General features: G+C 40.7%; 1 protein-coding gene across 1 annotated transcript in view; it reads right to left on the reverse strand.

The window, feature by feature from the left end:
- LOC126251312 (nucleoporin Nup188) overlaps positions 1-19,938 on the reverse strand; it is a 255,349-nt gene that overhangs the window by 67,341 nt on the left and 168,070 nt on the right. Inside the window, exons 17-18 of the mRNA XM_049951637.1 lie at positions 8,310-8,899; positions 7,072-7,229 (exon numbers count right to left, since the gene is read on the reverse strand). Coding sequence (XP_049807594.1) covers positions 7,072-7,229; positions 8,310-8,899 — 748 coding nt within the window. The remainder of the gene's footprint in view (positions 1-7,071; positions 7,230-8,309; positions 8,900-19,938) is intronic.

Here is a 19,938-nt window from a genome sequence, read left to right on the forward strand (position 1 = left end):
AGATTCAACGGTGATAATAGGGGTGAAAGCGTCCCAGTCAGCCTTGGTAAGAGCCCACCTGGACAAGCGTCCAGATGAGTGATGCTGGGGTAGGGAAAGGTAGAGTGGAAAGTGGTCACTACCACACAAGTCATCGTGAGCTCTGCTGTGGATAGAAGGGAGAAGGACAAGACTGCAAACCAAGAGATCAATGGCTGAGTAAGTGCCATGTGCCATACTGAAATGAGTCGAGGCATCTGTATTGAGTAAGGATATTCTCGATATTTTTACCGTGGCCCGTAATCTCAGATCCACTACAAAGGCTCATGGATGTTAAAATCGTCCAGAAATAGAAAAGGTGTGGGGGTGGTGGGTGGTTGGGAGATTAGTGCAGCTAATACATGGTGTGGCACTTCACCATCTGGAGGAAGGTACAAGTTACAGATGGTAATTTCCTGCATTGTCCTCACCCTGACAGCCACTGCTTATAAATGTCTTTGAAGGGGGCACACGTTTGCTACAGACAGAGATACGGACTAAGATACAAACTCCATCTGACAGTCTGTCACAGCCAGTATGGTTTTTGTAGTACCCCTGATAGCCATGAAGGGCGGGGGTCCACATTGCGGAAACCAGGTTTTCAGAAGGGCCATACAAAAAGCAGGTATGACACTTAAAGAGTTCTAACTCATCCAGGTGGGAAACGAAACCAATGCAAATCCACTGGACTATGACACTTTCTGTCACCTGGGAAGACATGAAGGTACCAAGGAGGCAGATTACTCCTCAGGGTCACCTGCCACCAGCAGATGAGTGCTCACACCCAGCACCATTGTGTCTGAGGTGAGATCTAGGAACTCAGGGATGTCAGAATCTCCATCTCGTCCTCGGACGCAGAACTATTATAGAGAGGTGGTGCAAAGGCCACCCAAGTCTCCAGTTGCCTATCAGACTACTACTTTGTTTGCCCTCTCACTACTCTTCAGATAATTTTGGAAGATGTGTAGGACCAACCCTAAAAGGGGACCATCAAGTGATTAGGTTGAAATGTGGGAGACACTCTTTAGTCGCCTCTTACGAGATGCAGGAATATCTTGGACCTATTCTAACCCCGAACCAACAACGGGAATGCATAAGAGAGACAAAACAGCAGATCCTAATGTCTCTTCTAGATGTACAGGCCATGCTGGTTCTCTTAAGTTAAACATCTCCATGGATCACTTTATGGGGAACAGATATAGACTGGTAGCTCTTGAATTCACACTGAAGACAGCATGGTAAGTCAATGTCTGCTATCTTGTTAACTAAATGTATTATAGATGATATGAAGATTGACAGACTGACAAGACAAGTTATGATAATGACGGGGAACATGATGGCATTACATGGGAGCAGCATTGCATACGGACCAAACTCTTAGATTTGGAAGTACTGAAGTTTGGTTAGGAGCGCTATGACCCTAACCCAGCTAAGTCATATCTTGCCAAACTCTACAGGGCCTAATTTCATCAAAGCTCAAAACTGAGTGTTGTTATCAGAACTGAGTAAAGTGGAATGCTTGAACCAGAGACTTTGAATATTCTGTAACAAGCTAGGATTTGACTTCCTACATTTACACCATAGTATTGGGAACTGTATGGTCACCATAAATGGGTCCCAGATGCACTACATGGCAGGAGCTGCCGCCCAGGTAGACGACTGTGTGTGGGGCATACACAAGGGACTTTTAGACTGTGTGACTCTCCTCCCTACCCATATAATGATAGTAATAACAGACCTCAGTATTGGTATGAGATATCAAAGAAATGGCCCTCATCAATGAGACTGCTAAAATCCTAGAAACCCAATGCCAAAACATTTGTAATAATTTCCAAGAGTTGGAAGCATTCCTAAGAAGAAGTGGAGCTCACATAATATTAGTTACAAAAAGCTGGCTACAAAACCAAAATTGACAGCAGTGAGATTTGTTCAGCTAAAACTAACTGTGTATCAAAATCCTATGCCAATAGGAAATAGTGGCAATATATTTGTCACAGTACGGAAGAAACTCAAAGTTACTGAGATAGAAATTGAAGCTGTGTATGAGGATGTTTTAGCAATACTCAGTGTCAAGGGTTTCTACTACAGATCACCAGTCCAGCCAACAATCAGTTGGAATAGTTGCAGTTTTGTAAGTTGTGACAATGGCACAATAGCCTCAAAAATAATATTAAATGCTTTATCCAAAAACTACCTATGAAGAGAGAGTCTGAATGTTCCCTCATGACAGAAGTATATTAGATCTCTTAGCAACAAACAGACCTGTCCTCTTTGAGGATGTCCACATTTATACTGGGATCAGTGGTATAGGAACAATGATTCTCAAACTACAAATAACCACTAAAAGAAACAAAGATTTACAGGCACAATACACAAGAGAAAGAGGCAGTACTGTCATAATGTAAGGAAAACCTTGAAACTTGTATTTGTGGACATGGACATGTAGAGAAACTGTAGCTCTAGTTTACAAGAATAGCTGACCGAGAACCGGATAGGTATGAATGTATTAGGACAATTCACAATGGACTGAACCATCTAAGAAACATCTAAAGACAGTAACTGACTACCATTGGAAAATGGTCCAGTCTTGAGGCATTCTTCATATGTAATCTTTCATACATTGTGGTGGATTCAGAGTGTGCCAGCTTCTTTCATTTGTAGATTTAGTGATTGCTTTTGATAATGTAGACTAGAACACACACTTTGAAATTTTATATGTCACAGGAATAAAATAGAGGAAGAGAAAAGTTGAGTGGAACTTGTACAGTAACCAGACTACAACTATAAGAGCTGAGGGACATGCAGTAGTCAAAATAGGGTGAGACAAGGTTTTAGCCTGTCTCTCATATTATTCAATATGTTTGTGAAGCAGGCAGTAAAGGAAACCAGAAAGACATTTGGAAAGATGATTATAGTACAGGGAGAAGAAACAAAAATTTTGAGGATTGCAAATGACAGTCAGATATGGCAAAAACTTTAAAGGCAAGTTGAATGTACTGGATGATGTCTTGGAAAAGTTATTGGAAGATGAACAGCAACAAAAGTAAGACAGGGGCAATGGAATATAGTCAAATTAAATCAGCCAATGCTGAGCAAAATAGATAGGGAAATGAGGCAGTGAACGCTGTATACGAGTTTTGCTATTTGGGAAGGAAAATAATTTATGACGGCAATAGTAAAGTTGATGTAGTGTTGTACAGTATATATATGGACAGAATATAAGCTTTAGGAATGTGGTGCTACACAAGATCGATGAAGATTAGGTACACTGAGCAGATAACTAACGAGAAGGTACTGAATTAAGCTGGGGAGGGAGGGGGGGGGGTGGCACAAAAATCTATAGGGGAGACAAAGGCTCAACTACAACAAGCAGTTTCAGGTGGACATGGACTGCAGTACTTATGTGGAGATAAAGAGGTATACACATGATAGACTAGATGGAAAGCTACATCAAACCAAACCTCAGTCTGAAAACCACCACCACCACCACCACCACCACCGCCGCCACAACCAACAACAACAACAACAACAACAACAACAACAGCTCCACATGATGTTAATAAGGGTTAATGAGATACTGAGTCATGCTCTTTGGAAACCAAGAAATATTGCAGCTACCTGAATGCCTTGATCCACTGCTTTCAGTTTGTCATGTGAAATAAGCATGAGTCACATTTTGCATGACCAATGTTTTCAGAATCCATGCTTGTTGACATGGAACAAGTCATTCTGTTTGGGATTCTTCATTACCTTTGAGCTCAGAACATGACCCACTATTCTAACACAATGTAAATCGACAGATAAAAAAATCTATTCACCAAGCAGCGACATGGGAAAACACACACACACACGCACACACACACACACACACACACACACACACACACACAAGGGTTTAACATTTACAAGTTTCTGGGCCAGTGGCTCCTTGTTCTCACAGAGGAGCTGAATGGGAAGGAAGAGGAGTGAAGGAAAATGACTGGAGATGTTTAGGGAAAGGGGTATAATTCAGGAAAGTTGTGCAAAACCCAAGTCAGGGGAGATTTACTGGAAGGGTTGAGAAGGAAAGACTGATTGGTGGGGGCTGCACCGGATGAGATTTGAAAACCTGAGAGCTTAAAGGTGGAAGACAGGGTAATATGCAAGACAGACAGTACTACTAAACCATCGTTCACGAGTTAATAAAAGTGAAAAGCTAAGTGCATTGTATGTAAGACCAGCTACACACTTCCGTCCACATCAAACCTACTAAAATACTTACACTTTGACAGTTGCTATCCATTCCATGTCAAATATTCCCTCCCATACAGCCTTGGCATTTGAGGCAAACATATTTGTTTGGATGCAGACTCTTTACAGCAATACACCACCAGTCTCACTTCAGCCTGCACTGGACGTAATTACCTCAACAGCCTAGTTGAAAAGCAGATTTCCCAGCCCATCACATCCAATCTGGGTACTACTGATCCCTCCAAAAAACAACTTCAGAGCACACCACTTGTCACTCAGTGTTATCCTGCTCTTAAATGTATTAATCAGCTACTTCGACAAGAACACAACTTCCTAAAACCATCCCCTGAAATGAGATCCATTTTGTCTGAGATTTTACCCACCACACCTAGAATAGCTTTTCATCACACTCTCAATTGCCGCAATATCCTTGTCAGACCGTACGTTCCTTCGGCACCCATCTCCCTACCCTATTCCTCCTATCCTGGGAACATCCCCCTGCAAGACTTGCTCTACACATCCTCCTACTACCACCTATTCCAGTCCTGTAACTGGTAAAACATATACTATCAAAGGGAAAGCCAGCTGTGAAACGACACGTTATATATCGGCATGACTACCACCCAGTTATAAGTCAGGATGAATAGGCATAGGCAGAAGGTGTATACAGATAACACACAACATCCTGTTGCAGAGCATATTGTACAACGTGACAGTCATGACTTCGGTGCCTGTTTCACCACACATGCCATCTGAATTCTTCCCCAAGGCAACAGTTTCTCAGAACTCCCAAAGTGGGAACTAGCACTACAACATGTCTTTGGTTGTTGTCACTCACCTGGCCTTAATTTATATTCCTTTCTTCACTCCATCTTTCATTTTCGGATCTGTCTATTTTTCGACATCCCCTCACCCATCTCTGTTACATACAATGTTATTACCTCATGCACAATGTTTCAGTAGTAATACCTGTCTTGCATATTATCCTGTCTTCCACCTTTAAGCTCTCAGGTTTTCATATCTCTATGGGTACAGTCCCCAAGAGTCAATCTTTCCTTCTGTTCCCGTCCGGTAAGTCTTCCCTGATCCGGGGTTCTGGGTTACTTTTCTGAACTGAGCCCCTTTCCCTAAACCTCTCCAGACTTTTTTCTTCACCCCTCTTCCTTCCCATTCCACTCTTCTACCAGAAGAAGGAGTCACTGGCTCCGAAAGCTGGTAAAAGTTAAAGCCTTTTGTGTGTGTGTGTGTGTGTGTGTGTGTGTGTGTGTTTTCCCCTACCGCCACTTGCCAAGTAGATTTTTTTATCTATCCATTTACATAATATGAATATAATAGAGGGAAACACTCCACGTGGGAAAAATATATCTAAAAACAAAGATGACGTAACTTACCAAATGAAAGCGTTGATATGTTGATAGACACACAAACAAACACAAACACACACACAAAATTCAAGCTTTCGCAACCCACGGTTGCTTCATCAGGAAAGAGGGAAGGAGAGGGAAAGACGTAAGGATGTGGGTTTTAACGGAGAGGGTAAGGAGTCATTCCAATCCCGGGAGCAGAAAGACTTACCTTAGGGGGAAAAAAGGACAGGTATACACTCGCGCGCGCGCGCGCACGCACATATGTGCAGATGGATATATGTGTGTGTGTGCGAGTGTATACCTGTCCTTTTTTTCCCCCTAAGGTAAGTCTTTCCGCTCCCGGGATTGGAATGACTCCTTACCCTCTCCGTTAAAACCCACATCCTTACGTCTTTCCCTCTCCTTCCCTCTTTCCTGATGAAGCAACCGTGGGTTGCGAAAGCTTGAATTTTGTGTGTGTGTTTGTGTTTGTTTGTGTGTCTATCAACATATCAACGCTTTCGTTTGGTAAGTTACACCATCTTTGTTTTTAGATACATTTACATTATATTATCAATAACTATTCTATAACAAATGGTTGACACTGATCTTGGTCGGCTAATTTGTGAAACACTTCTTCAACCTTTCCTGCACACACACATAAGAGACCTGTGCTTGTTCCAACTACAGGTCATAGATTATTTGTTCTCATGAACTATGGTATATAATGGTTAAAAGAGGCATTAACTCTCATACAAATTATTTATAGTATCTAACAGGGAGTCCATTGGTGTTTGAGGCCTTGTTCTGTCATAGATTTCGGCTGTTTCTCAGCATCAGTGGGGTTCAATTCCAGAGATTTCAGCTGTTTCTCAATGTCACTGACACTAATATCCGTAATATAGTGATGTGATAGTTAAACTGTGACAGCACTACTAGATTTTCCTTTGTAAAGGGTCATTTGAAAATTAATATTGTACTTTTGTGACATAACTGAATTCTTACATAATATATTCTGAAATGGGAATTGTTAAAACATATTTCAAATGTTAGTCCTCTAAATGGTGGCAAATCAGGCAAAAATGATACAAGATATTTGACTACAAATTCACGTAGTCTATTTTCTGTAGTTTTTATTCATTATATTTGGATTTAATTAATTGTTTATTGAAAATCCTAGCATTTGAAAAAAAAAAATTCTAACTTCATATATCAGCCACAGGCCATATAAATTGTATTACTACCTATTTTGACCTATTATTTGAAGCAGAAATATTTAATACTGAGAACAAAAATATAAAATTACAAGATGGTCACTGTGTGTCCTTTTGGGAATATGTCTAGTCTGTGTAAGTTAGCACTTGAGTTTGGTATGATTCATCTGCCGCAATAAGTAATCAATATTATAAGGATTTTTCCTAAAATTTCAGAACAACATAGTTACTCAGTATCCATTAAATAAAATAATTTTACTTGCCTTCTTGGAGTTGCTTACTACACCTTCCATACAACTGGATGCACAATGTCAATATAAGTTCTCGTACATTTTGTGTCATGACTGAATATGAAACAACTAGGTACTGAAGCAGATTCATTAACTGCACTTTTGTAAGTTCTTTATTGCAGTGGCATGTGCTGAAAATTGAAAATTTTTTTGTTAACCAGAACACTAATCATAATTAAGAACACATTTGCTTCTTTTTCTAAGATACGCAGGGAGAATTACATGTAAGTAGCATAATCACCTAAACTATGAAAGCAAAAATATATACAACTGTTTGAAAATGTAAGTAACTAGATGAAAAAATTGCTTTTTCAAAGAGACAACTTTTCATTCATAATAGACTTAACTAGCGTATATGGCAAGTAATCTCCAGATGTAGTACCAGTTACATGAATGTCATAAATCAAGAAATTGAAAGCACTTTCTGTAAGACATGCCACAAAGATAAAACACAGAATCATAGGAGGAGGGGAAAAAAAGGAACAACAATTGGTATCAATATAATAAATTTTCTGTTTACTATGTAAGTGCTTAAGTACACTTCCACATCAGTTGTTTATAATGATTTCTGTCCCAATTCTTTTATACACTACACCACCTCAATTTCAGACAAATTGAACATTTAAATGAGTTATATACAGCACTTTCTTCTTGTCTGAGTGTTACTTAATCTTCAAAGAATTATATCAATTAACTTTAACAGCTTTGAACAAACAGGTGCATGTGACATGGACTAGTACACCTCCTGTGTCCTCACTCTCTTTACTAATCACTTTTTTTGTGTCTACCCTAACAGATTTCTGTCATAATCATCTCATGTGCATTTGTATGGAATATGTAATTAGAAAGAGCTACATTCCCTCATTGGTGTAGCTCAACTACATAATTTAAAAACTGGACTTTCTTTTTATGTAGTTGTCTTTACCCATATTATTGTTTGCATCCTATCACATCTAAGATTTATCTTTAGCTAATGAGTATACACACAGTAAAACATATGCTCAATGTTTTAAGCTCAAATTTGGTGATGTTTCACTTAGTCACATAATTTAAGAGAGTAAGAAAGAAATAAGCAGATGTTTCAGTCAGTCACACTATTTTGAAACCAGAAGGAAAGAAAGAAAGAAAGAAGGAAAGAAAGAAGTAAGTAGTTTATAACTGACCACCTAAGTGCAGATACAAAGCTCATAGATATAAAATAGTTTCCTCACCAATGCCACTCATTAACTACAAGCAGATACGCTTCCGCCAAAATAGTAAACAGCCGTGCATCATCATTTCCCACCTCCAGTTGTAAAACACTCATTAAATCATGTGACAACAACTCCTTCTGATATGCAGACATCGATATTTCTGCATGTTTTAGAACCATGGCAAGAAATTGCTTCCATGATGTGAGGAGCTTTATCTTTTCATCCATATCCAAACTAACTCCTGTTTGCTTCTTTTTATAAATATTGTTTTCAATAGCCTTTCTACGAGTCTGTGGCACTAATTTACTTTTACTACTTTGTGAATTGTCAGTGTTATCTGTCATTGCTCTTTTCCCACTTCTTTCTGCTTCAGGAGTGATTCCACTAGTTGATGTGGTGTCCTCAGGCTTTCTTTTGCCAGGAGAAACTGTTTTGTTGACTGTTGAAGAGCCTGGTTGCGCATCACTTGCACTTCGTAATCCATGTTCTTCACACTCTTCGATGTTGCCAACATTATGGTGTTTCTCAGCAGCTATTCCAAATATTGCTTTATTCAAACCAATGTTCCATTTTGGTTCTAGGCTCTCCACAAGCAAAGATGATATATACTGAAAAAATAAATTAAACATATTATTGTGCTGTTACTACAAAAATAATGCATACAAAAAATAATGGAGGTGTGGTTTCATTAGTAAGGAAGTAGTTTATAAAGGGCAAAGGACTGTGACATCCTCCCTCCACTTATTTCTTTTGAAACCTGAAGGTGTGGGACCTGCTTGGCAAAATTCATTATTTCACAGAAACTTATTTGGAAAATTATCCACTTATCTGATTCTTCTGAGATTTAACTTCTTAATTCTTGTGACCCCTTGGTGGAAAACTATGCACTCCTAAATGTGCTAGTTGCACCTGAGAGTCAATCAGGGTGAACTTTCATTAAGTGACACAATGCTTATTCTAGACTGAAGTTACATGAATTCTGTAAACAACACATTATGACCCCTGCATAAACACGTTGTTAACAAATTCAAATTTTCTTATGACAAACTGACTGGAATTAATTAGTACTAAAAAGGCCAGTGATTTTAGTTTTACAGGAAACTATATCCAAATATGAGTGATCTAAATAATTTATAGAAAATCTTCTTTAAGTGCAGCGTTTGATAGTAAATGTTTCAATCAAAGAGTACACAACAAGTGTACATAATTTTCAAGTGAACCAAGCTAGCCCACCATCATATTTATGTCGAACCTTTGAAAAATAGAACACATTGTATTAGTGGGGATTTTATAGACTGTAACCAGTTTTATGAAACTGATATTTTATGATACATAAACATCTGTATGAGGACAGATCTCTGCTGATTGTACTGGGAGAGACCTGTAGAGAAGAATGTGGCATCTTTATTGTGCATATAAATAGCTGAATGAGAAGGTTATCAGCACACTTGCTAAAATAATCCAAGAGAAATGTGACTCAATGTGTAAAACTTAAAAAATAAAAAAAAATAGGGACCCTCCTGGGTTGATTGGCACAATCACAGAATCATGCAAGATGTAAATTTGAAGAGTGACCAAAAAATCTGGACAGAGTACAAAGAGAATGTTAAAACAACAACTCATGAAAATGTGGATCACTGCTTACAGAAAAGCTTGATGAGCCAATAACCTTGACAACACATTCGACGCTCTTCTTAATAATTTAGGAAACTGACTGGGGAGTTTGCAAAATCTTAGGACTGAAAGCACATTTGTCTCGGCATCTATTAAAATGGAGGGTAGATCACTTGGTGATAGGACTCTTTCCTCTTTCAGTTAAAGTGTGGCTTACTGAATTCTGTATGCCACATGCACTGCATATTGAAGAGTCCTCTCACTAGAGCTAGAAACCATGCATTCTGGACTATGTCCCACCCACAGGTAAGTGAGAAGATTTCTTCTCATCTCTGTGGTTGGAAGGGAAGTATGTCACAGCCAAGAAGTTGACTTCTGTAGCTGTTGTCACTTACAGCCACTATTCATTCCGCCAACTCGTAACTCTATACATCAACAGTTACTATAACTTATAAAAGGACAGTATATAAAACCACAGTACTTTAAGTGCATCATTCCATTGTTATCTAATCTCTTATTTCATTTCCCTGAATTCGCATGTGGTCTCGTACACAGAAAATGACACCTCCTTTCCCTTCCTCAGCCTCTGCTGGCAAAGAAAGGTTCCTGGGTAAGTTGGACTTGTTTTTCTGTTGGGTAAATGTGTTACATAGATTGAAGAATGCACAGTCAATAAAAAAAGATGACTTTCTTAATATGAATATGCCATATGTATTCCAGTGCCCTCACAATCACATTTTACTCCAAATCAATTACTGTAAATTTATTTGGTAAATGGATCTTGAGGACATGCTCAAAGAAAACCACAGACAAATCAAAAGTGTATCCACGATTGTCCTCAGCTGCAAAAACTGAAATGTAATTGTAGTGCTCATTTAAAAGGTCATAAAATGTTGAGTTAAAAAAATACCTAGAAATGCAATCTCTAAACATACCTAGGAATGCTATCCATTCTGAATCTCAGTAAATTTAAAGCATTTCTTGGCCTCTTCAGTACCCAGGTTGGCAGATGACTTCAACACTGAATTAGAATTGGTATCTGTCCCAAATGTCTTATTGCTCAAAGGTCAAGCAACAGTTTGATACGCATATGATTATGGAACAGAATGAGACCTACATGTTTGATATGTCATGAGTGTTTGCTGCAAGATGGCAGTGGTGCAGCAGCTGATACCTGTGGTCAGACAAATTCCTTCACTAAACAGCACTAATGGATGTAAGATAAGTAGGTCTTGCTGATCTTTACACCAAACAGCCAACATCTAGTCAGGCTTTCATAGAAGCTTTGTAAAACTGGAGCAGATGTTCCCTATCTGCTGCTCAAGACCTCTGACTAAGGCACTTATATCTGCAAAAATTTTAAACTGGTTTGTTCTGCTCAGGTTCTCAGACTAAATTACTACAAGTCACACAACTGTTATGTTGCTGCCAAAGAGAGTTGTTATCAATGCTGAAAACAAAAGTAGCGTAGTAGAGATAGTTCTGAAAAGGGGTTGGATTATAAAAGGCAGAGTAATTTGATTTTTAGGTATGTTGTATGTACTGATCCTCTTGTGAAATATCCAAGATTTAGATCTTGTTCGCCTTATGCGTTTCCGCCATCTTGAATAAACTGCTAAGAAATGGCACTTTTTCAGATTTTCCTCTATAACTTGCTTCCAGTGCATTTTAGTTGAAAATATGCTAGTATCAATTTTAGAGAATGTTGAATTCCTATAAGTTTCACATACAACATGCTGGAAAATATGGAACATCGGCTGAGATACAAAGCTGTCAAAATCTGCAAAAATGTCAAGAAATGACAAAAAGTTAGATATGTCAGTGATTTTGCCTCAATAGCTTCTATTTCAGGCCAGTTTTGGGCACAATACACAACAACCAGTGTTTTACAGGATTTAATTTACGTCAAGATTCATACAAAATATTTGTAATTACTCCTTATACAAATGAGAAATGTTGCATTAACAATTTTAGTGAAAGTGGACTCAAAACTGAAAATACCATACTCAGTCAAAAATAGTATTCATGAATTTAATATCATCTTTAAACCATTACATATGCAATATCTACATTTAGTTCACGTGATTCGTTTAATTTTTGGGGAATTAGTGTTTTTGAAAAATAAAAACACAAATTTTCAACACTTTTGCATATTCTTATAGTTCAACCAAATATAGTTTAAAAATAGAGCTTAAATTTTGTTTTAATAATACATACAAAATTTTAAGTTACAAATTCATTAATTTCTGGAATTTTCATTCTGATATGGCTGATGTGTACAATGCATCACTTAACCAATAAGCAGTGTAAGTACAATGGAGCATTGACGTTCTGTTTTTATTTATTTACTTATTTATTTTTTCTTTGCAGCTGCATTTGTTGCCATAAGTGTTTTTACGTTAGCATGAAATCACATTCAACAATGTCTGTGTATCTGGTTCATTATTCATCGTCACTGGAGTTAGACCACCAATATCCTTCTTCCAGCCGCACTTGGAAGCATCTTCTTCATATGCCATCCATAACTAAACTTGCAGATAAGTTCTACATGCATGATATTGAACTGTATCCCTTGTTGGAGGTAGTCACACCAAATCGAATTTGGTGTTTGTAGCAACCTTAGAAAAGCAAAGATATTGCAACTCTATATAGAGGACTGATGACCTCAGCAGTTAAGTCCCATATTGCTCAGAGCCATTTGAACCATTTTTCTATATAGAGTTCTGGTAGGCTGACTCATGGATGATGTAAAACGGACCGCACTCTCACTCGCTGGGTGCTGGTCTTAGTTGCATTATAAAATGATTGTGTTGAAACTGAGAACTTCTGCAGTCGTGAATTGGCTACTACGGAACAACATACAGAAGTGGATGTTCTCGTATAGCCAGGAATAATAGTGACTTCAGTATACCAACATAGTGATTTTCCAGTCACAGTGCTTTTCCAATTGTTAAATACTTAATGTCAATAAATAACAGTGTGATTGGGGGCAAAGACATGAAAACATCTATTCTGGGAGGTTAATTCTACAGAATGAATAGAATTGTGAACAGAAAATTTGAGAACATGCATTTACGATGTTAAGATGCAATGGCTTCTCTGGCAATGGGTGTTAATCAGGAAAACTAGCTCTGGATCCTTTCATGCTTTTCTGTAGGATGATCATCTCTAAGTAGTTGGATGACGATCTGAAAAAATACTTTGAGTACAAACTTATTCCCTTTTCACTGACACTTTTTTTCTGAGGAAGGCATTTTCAAAAAGATAAAGTCCACATTTTACTCTGTCCTCATGCTCTTACCAACTAACTTAGAAATGGGAAAGAGCAAAGGTGATGATGTAGATGGTGGCTACCTCCTACACAGAGTTCACTGGACTCAGAGAAAATGTTTTTCTGCTATTTTTAAAAGATTTGTGACCTATATATAGCAAAATCGTGGTGAAAATGGTATGGTAGTTTTTGATTGATACGACACAGAAGAAAATAAAAGGAACACAAAAAGAACTGAAAAAAACTTGTCTTTCCAGGCTACAACCTTGTGCAGAAGTTCTCTTTGGTGGTACCATGCTTCCACAGATACCAAACAGTAAACTGTCATTGGCATTTTTCCATGTTATAAGTGGATGCGATACAATCTCCACTCTGATTGGACAGAAGAAAACCAAATTTTGCATCAGACTTGAGAGTGATGCTTCACACTGAAAATGTTACATTTTCAAAGATCCAGCTGCAGAGAAAGAGAAGACCATGGAAGCAATTGAAAATTCCCTTGTAGCACTTTATGCAGGTGCCTCAAATACTTCTGTAGATGAGTTGTGATACCTTTGTTTTTCTAAAGCTGCTATAAATACCAAATTTTATTTTGCTCACCTACCTGCAACAAGGGATACAGTTCAATGGCGTGCACATAGAACTTAGCCACAAGGGTGGTGTATGAAAAAGATGCCCTCAAGTGGGGCTGGAAAAAGGATAGTGGTGGTCCAACTCCAATGACAAGGAATATGAACCAGATACACAGGCAATGCTGAACTTTATTTCATGCCAATGCAAAAACACTTGTGGCAACAAATACAGCTGCAAAAAACCAGTGCTTCAATGCTCCATTGTATGTGTTCTTTGTGGATTTATATCATGTGGTAATGGACCAGAGGTTAATTCAACATCAAAGAAAACGAGCTAGATGATCAGCTGCCTATTTGTCAAAGTGATAAATTGTACACATCAACTACATCTGAACAAAAACCAAAGAAATACACAAAATTTTATCTTAAAATTCTGTATGTATAACTAAAATACAATTTAAGATCTATTTTTAAACGTATTTTGTTGAACTGTAAATATGTGCGAAAGTGTTGAAAATTTGTGTTTTTCTTCTTCAAAAATAGTTACAGAAATTACATGAATTTTATGAACTACTTGTATACACTGAGGCGACAAAAGTCACGGGATAGTGATACGCACATATACAAATGGCGGTAGTATCATGTACACAAGGTATAACAGTGTGTGGGTTGGAGCAACTGTCATTAGTACTCAGGTGATTCGCATGAAAAGGTTTCTGATATGATTATGGCTGCACGACGGCAATTAACAGAGTTTGATAGCGGAATGGTAGTTGGAACTAGACCATTGGGATATTACATTTTGAAAATTATTAGGGAATTCCATATTCCAAGATTCACAGTGTCAGCAGTGTGGTGAGAATACCAAATTTCAGGCATTTCCTCCTGCCACGGACAATCAAGTTGCTGACAGCCTTCACATAATGATGAAGAGCAGTGGTATATGCATAGAGTTGTCAGTGCTAACAGACATGCAACACTGTTTGAAATAATGGCAGAAATCAATGTGGGACATACGACAAACATATCCATTAGGATAGTGTCGCAAAATTTGGCATCAATGGGCTATGGCAGCAGGTGACAGCGAGTGCCTTTGCTAACATCGTGACATCCCTTGCAGCGCCTCTCCTGGGCTCGTGACCGTACGTTGGCCTCCTTGATGACTGGAAAATTGTGGCTTGGTCAGACAAGTCCTGATTTCAGTTGGCAAGAGCTGATGGTAGGGTTCAAGCGTGCTGCAGACCATGCGAAGCCACGGGCCCAAGTTGTCAACAAGGCACTGTGTAAGATGGTGGCGGCTCCATAATGGTGTATGCTGTGTTTACATGGAATGGGCAGTATCCTCTGGTATTGTTCAATTACTTAGAGACCATTTGCAGCCATTTATGGAGTTCATGTTCCCAAACAATGATGGAATTTCTATGGATGACACTGCACAATGTCACCGTGCCACAATTGTTCATGACTGGTTTGAAGAACATTCTAGACAGTTTGAGGAAATGATTTGGCCACCCAAATCCCATTGAACATTTATGGGACACAATCAAAAAGTCGGTTCCTGCACAAAATCCTGCACAACTCCGCAATTATGGGCGGCTACAGAGGCAGGATGGCTCAATATTTCTGCAGGGGACTTCCAATAACACGTTCAGTCCACGCCACGTCGAGTTGCTGCACAACAATGGGCAAAAGGTGGTCTGACACAATATTAGCAGGTGCCCATGGCTTTTGTCACATCAGTGTCTATTTCATACATAATGGATTAAAGATAATACACTCCTGGAAATGGAAAAAAGAACACATTGACACCGGTGTGTCAGACCCACCATACTTGCTCCGGACACTGCGAGAGGCTGTACAAGCAATGATCACACGCACGGCACAGCGGACACACCAGGAACCGCGGTGTTGGCCGTCGAATGGCGCTAGCTGCGCAGCATTTTTGCACCGCCGCCGTCAGTGTCAGCCAGTTTGCCATGGCATACGGAGCTCCATCGCAGTCTTTAACACTGGTAGCATGCCGCGACAGCGTGGACGTGAACCGTATGTGCAGTTGACAGACTTTGAGCGAGGGCGTATAGTGGGCATGCGGGAGGCCGGGTGGACGTACCGCCGAATTGCTCAACACGTGGGGCGTGAGGTCTCCACAGTACATCGATGTTGTTGCCAGTGGTCTGCGGAAGGTGCACGTGCCCGTCGACCTGGAACCGGACCGCAGCGACGCACGGATGCACGCCAAGACCGTAGGATCCTACGCAGTGCCGTAGGGGACCGCACCGCCATTTCCCAGCAAATTAGGGACACTGTTGCTCCTGGGGTATCGGCGAGGACCATTCGCAACCGTCTCCATGAAGCTGGGCTACGGTCCCGCACACCGTTAGGCCGTCTTCCGCTCACGCCCCAACATCGTGCAGCCCGCCTCCAGTGGTGTCGCGACAGGCGTGAATGGAGGGACGAATGGAGACGTGTCGTCTTCAGCGATGAGAGTCGCTTCTGCCTTGGTGCCAATGATGGTCGTATGCGTGTTTGGCGCCGTGCAGGTGAGCGCCACAATCAGGAGTGCATATGACCGAGGCACACAGGGCCAACACCCGGCATCATGGTGTGGGGAGCGATCTCCTACACTGGCCGTACACCACTGGTGATCGTCGAGGGGACACTTAATAGTGCACGGTACATCCAAACCGTCATCGAACCCATCGTTCTACCATTCCTAGACCGGCAAGGGAACTTGCTGTTCCAACAGGACAATGCACGTCCGCATGTATCCTGTGCCACCCAACGTGCTCTAGAAGGTGTAAGTCAACTACCCTGGCTAGCAAGATCTCCGGATCTGTCCCCCATTGAGCATGTTTGGGACTGGATGAAGCGTCGTCTCATGCGGTCTGCACGTCCAGCACAAACGCTGGTCCAACTGAGGCGCCAGGTGGAAATGGCATGGCAAGCCGTTCCACAGGACTACATCCAGCATCTCTACGATCGTCTCCATGGGAGAATAGCAGCCTGCATTGCTGCGAAAGGTGGATATACACTGTACTAGTGCCGACATTGTGCATGCTCTGTTGCCTGTGTCTATGTGCCTGTGGTTCTGTCAATGTGATCATGTGATGTATCTGACCCCAGGAATGTGTCAATAAAGTTTCCCCTTCCTGGGACAATGAATTCACGGTGTTCTTATTTCAATTTCCAGGAGTGTATTACATTCAAGAATATAATTTCTGACTGACGATGGTGTTTCGGTTTCAAGTCCACATTCACAAAAATTGTTAATTCAAAATTTCTTGTTGTGTTAGGGAGTAATTATAAATATTTTATATGAAACTTGAAGGAAATTAAATCCTCTAAATCATTTAATATTATGCATTGTGTACAAAACTGCGCTAAAAAAAGTTATTAAGGCAAAACCACAGACCTACCTAACTTTTTGCAATTTCTTGATATTTTTAGAGATTTTTTACTACTTTGTGTCATAGAATCTGTTCTCAATTTTCCAGCATGTTATATACAAAATATGCCGGAAGTGAATTACTGAAGAAAAATCCGAAAAAATTCGCATTTCTTAGCAATATTTTCAAGGTGGCAGATAATGCACAAGAGGGATAAGGTCTAAAACTTACGATTTTTTGCAAGAGGTTAAGAGATACAACATAGTTGAAAATCAAATTTGATCCACCTTTCGCAATCCAAAATGCTATCTCTACTGGGTTAAGAAGATTACCAGTAAAACACTTCTCCAATGGACACCATTCTCTTGCTTGAATGTTTTAGACAGAACATCACTAATTTGGTATGAATGGTTGGCTGATTTAATGATTAAAGATCAAACTATAAGGTCATCAGTCCCTCCTACCTGAACAGGCAAATCAACAAAACTACACACTAAAAAAGGGCCTAGTGCATGGAACCCAAGGAAGGAAAACCCCTAGGTCTGCTGAAGTCAACAGTGCGTAGAGAAATGAACAAGGAAGAAGAAAAATGGGGAAAGGAAGAAAGGCGGGAAAGGTGTCCTGTCCAGGGAGCAACCCCAAAGGCACAAAGTGTGATGGAGGACACACCCGCCACCACTTACCAAGCAGCCCACCCAATATCACCCTGAAAAGACTAGCGATATGAACAGGGTGAGAGAAACGCAGGAACACAGAGGAAGAACACCATGTCAACAGAACATGCGAGAAGGGAGAAAAAGAGCAACAGAGTGGGTAGGGTAATGGCTTGTGCAGACCACCAATCCCAGATGATTGCTGCCTGTTCAGGGAAGAGGAGGCAACAGCGCATCCTGCCAACACCTCATTGGGCCAACAAGGCTGAATTGCCCTCCCTTAGAGAGAGTGGTAAAAACCTCCTATACAAAAACCATAAAATCAGGTCAGCTGCTGAGGCACTGTTCACTAATACCAAGGGTAGCATGTCAGGAAGATTTAAGATTCTGCCGCAGCTAGATTAGGACAGCCCAGCAAAATTGGACTACCGTTAATCGGGCGCCACAATGAAAGTGGGACGGATCCTTGCGACAAAGGAGACAACCATGAGTAAGCCAAGTATGGCCGATGCACAGCCGGCAAAGGATAACGGAGTCCTTGCAAGAAGCCTGCATGGAAGACCTCCACAAGTTTGTGGTCTCCTCTATTGCCATGCCCTTCCGTGCTGCAGATACTCAGAACATGACGGTCTAACACCGATTGAAGGTCCAGTTCAGGAATAACAATCTCAAGAGGCAGGCTGCCACTAGCCAATTTGGATAGCCTGTCAGCGAGTTCATTCCTCAGGGTCTCAACATGACCCGGGGTTCAGACAAATATCACCGAGAGTCCACATTGCTAGAGGGCAAAAAGGGAATCCTGGGTAGTCAGGACCAAGGGATGGCAAGGATAACACTCGTCAAGAGCTTGTCAAGTGCTCAAGGAATTGTTACAGGTGAGGAAGGACTCACTGGTGCAGGAATGGATACGCTCAGGAGCACAAGAGATGGCTACCAATTCTGCAGTGAAAACACTGCCACTATCTGCAAAGAGTAGAGTTCATTACATCTTGCATGAATATAAGCAAAGCCAGTGTGACCAGCATCCATTGAGCCATCAGTACAGACTACTTCTGAACCACCAATTGAGAATGAAAAGAATTGGTGGTGGAGCTGAGTCTTTCAGATACCATCATCATCATAGGTCAAGACAGAGCAATGAATGGGGGACGCATCATGGTGGTGTAAGGCACGGAGAGAGAAAAGGTAGAGTTCAGAAAAATGAGACTTGATACACTCGTAACCCCAGACTTGGGCCGTCATTGAGGGAGTTGGATCTCCACATTTGGAAGGAGGAAATGGTAGTTCAGGAGCTCCGGCGAGCAGTGGATGCATAACGCATAGGAGACCAACTTTGTTGGTGGACAACCGCTACAGTGGAACCCTGCCTCTCCTAGGAGGCTGATCAACGGGCTAGTCCAAAAGGCATCAGGTGCCAGTTGCACCTGCATCTATAATGTTGAAGGTGATGCTGAGCCACATGCGAGACTCTCATAACCTGAGGTGTGACCAACATGTCCATTTTAGTTGAAGATGGGAAAGCCATGTCAACCAGGCATCAAAGAACAGTTCCAAAAAAATGATGGGAGTCCACCAAATTGAGGAATTGGCCTTCAAGGTATGAGGATGGGGATGGACTGTGAGGCGACAACAGAAGTGCATATTGGAGGTCTTGAAAGCTGGAAAATGGAAGCTGGAATGAGAGCCCAAGGCCGTGCTTGGTGTATTGCTCCCTGCAGTTTGCGTTCAGCAATGTCCATTGCGGACAAACAAAAATAAATGCAAAAATCATCAGCATACAAAGAGGAGGATAACATAGGCCCCACAGCCACCACCAGACCACTGATAGCACTAACAAGAGAGGGACATTCAAAATAGAACCCAGCGGAACACCATTCTCCTGCAGATGGCAAGTGCTACTGGAGGCACCAACCTGTACCTGAAAATTATGACATGGAAGAATGTTCCTGATAGAAATCAGGAGTAGGCCACAGATTCCCCACTCATATCAAGTGGCAAGGGTATAGTGATATTATAAGCTTTATACAGATTGACGAAGACTGCAACAAGGTGCTGACACCGTACACAAGCCTTTCATATATCTGATACCAGGTGGAGTAAATTATCTGTAGTAGAGTGGCCTTGGCAGAAAGCACCCTGGGTCAAAACCAA

The sequence above is a fragment of the Schistocerca nitens genome, chromosome 4 (genome assembly GCF_023898315.1).
Source record: "Schistocerca nitens isolate TAMUIC-IGC-003100 chromosome 4, iqSchNite1.1, whole genome shotgun sequence".
Classification (NCBI taxonomy): domain Eukaryota; kingdom Metazoa; phylum Arthropoda; class Insecta; order Orthoptera; family Acrididae; genus Schistocerca; species Schistocerca nitens.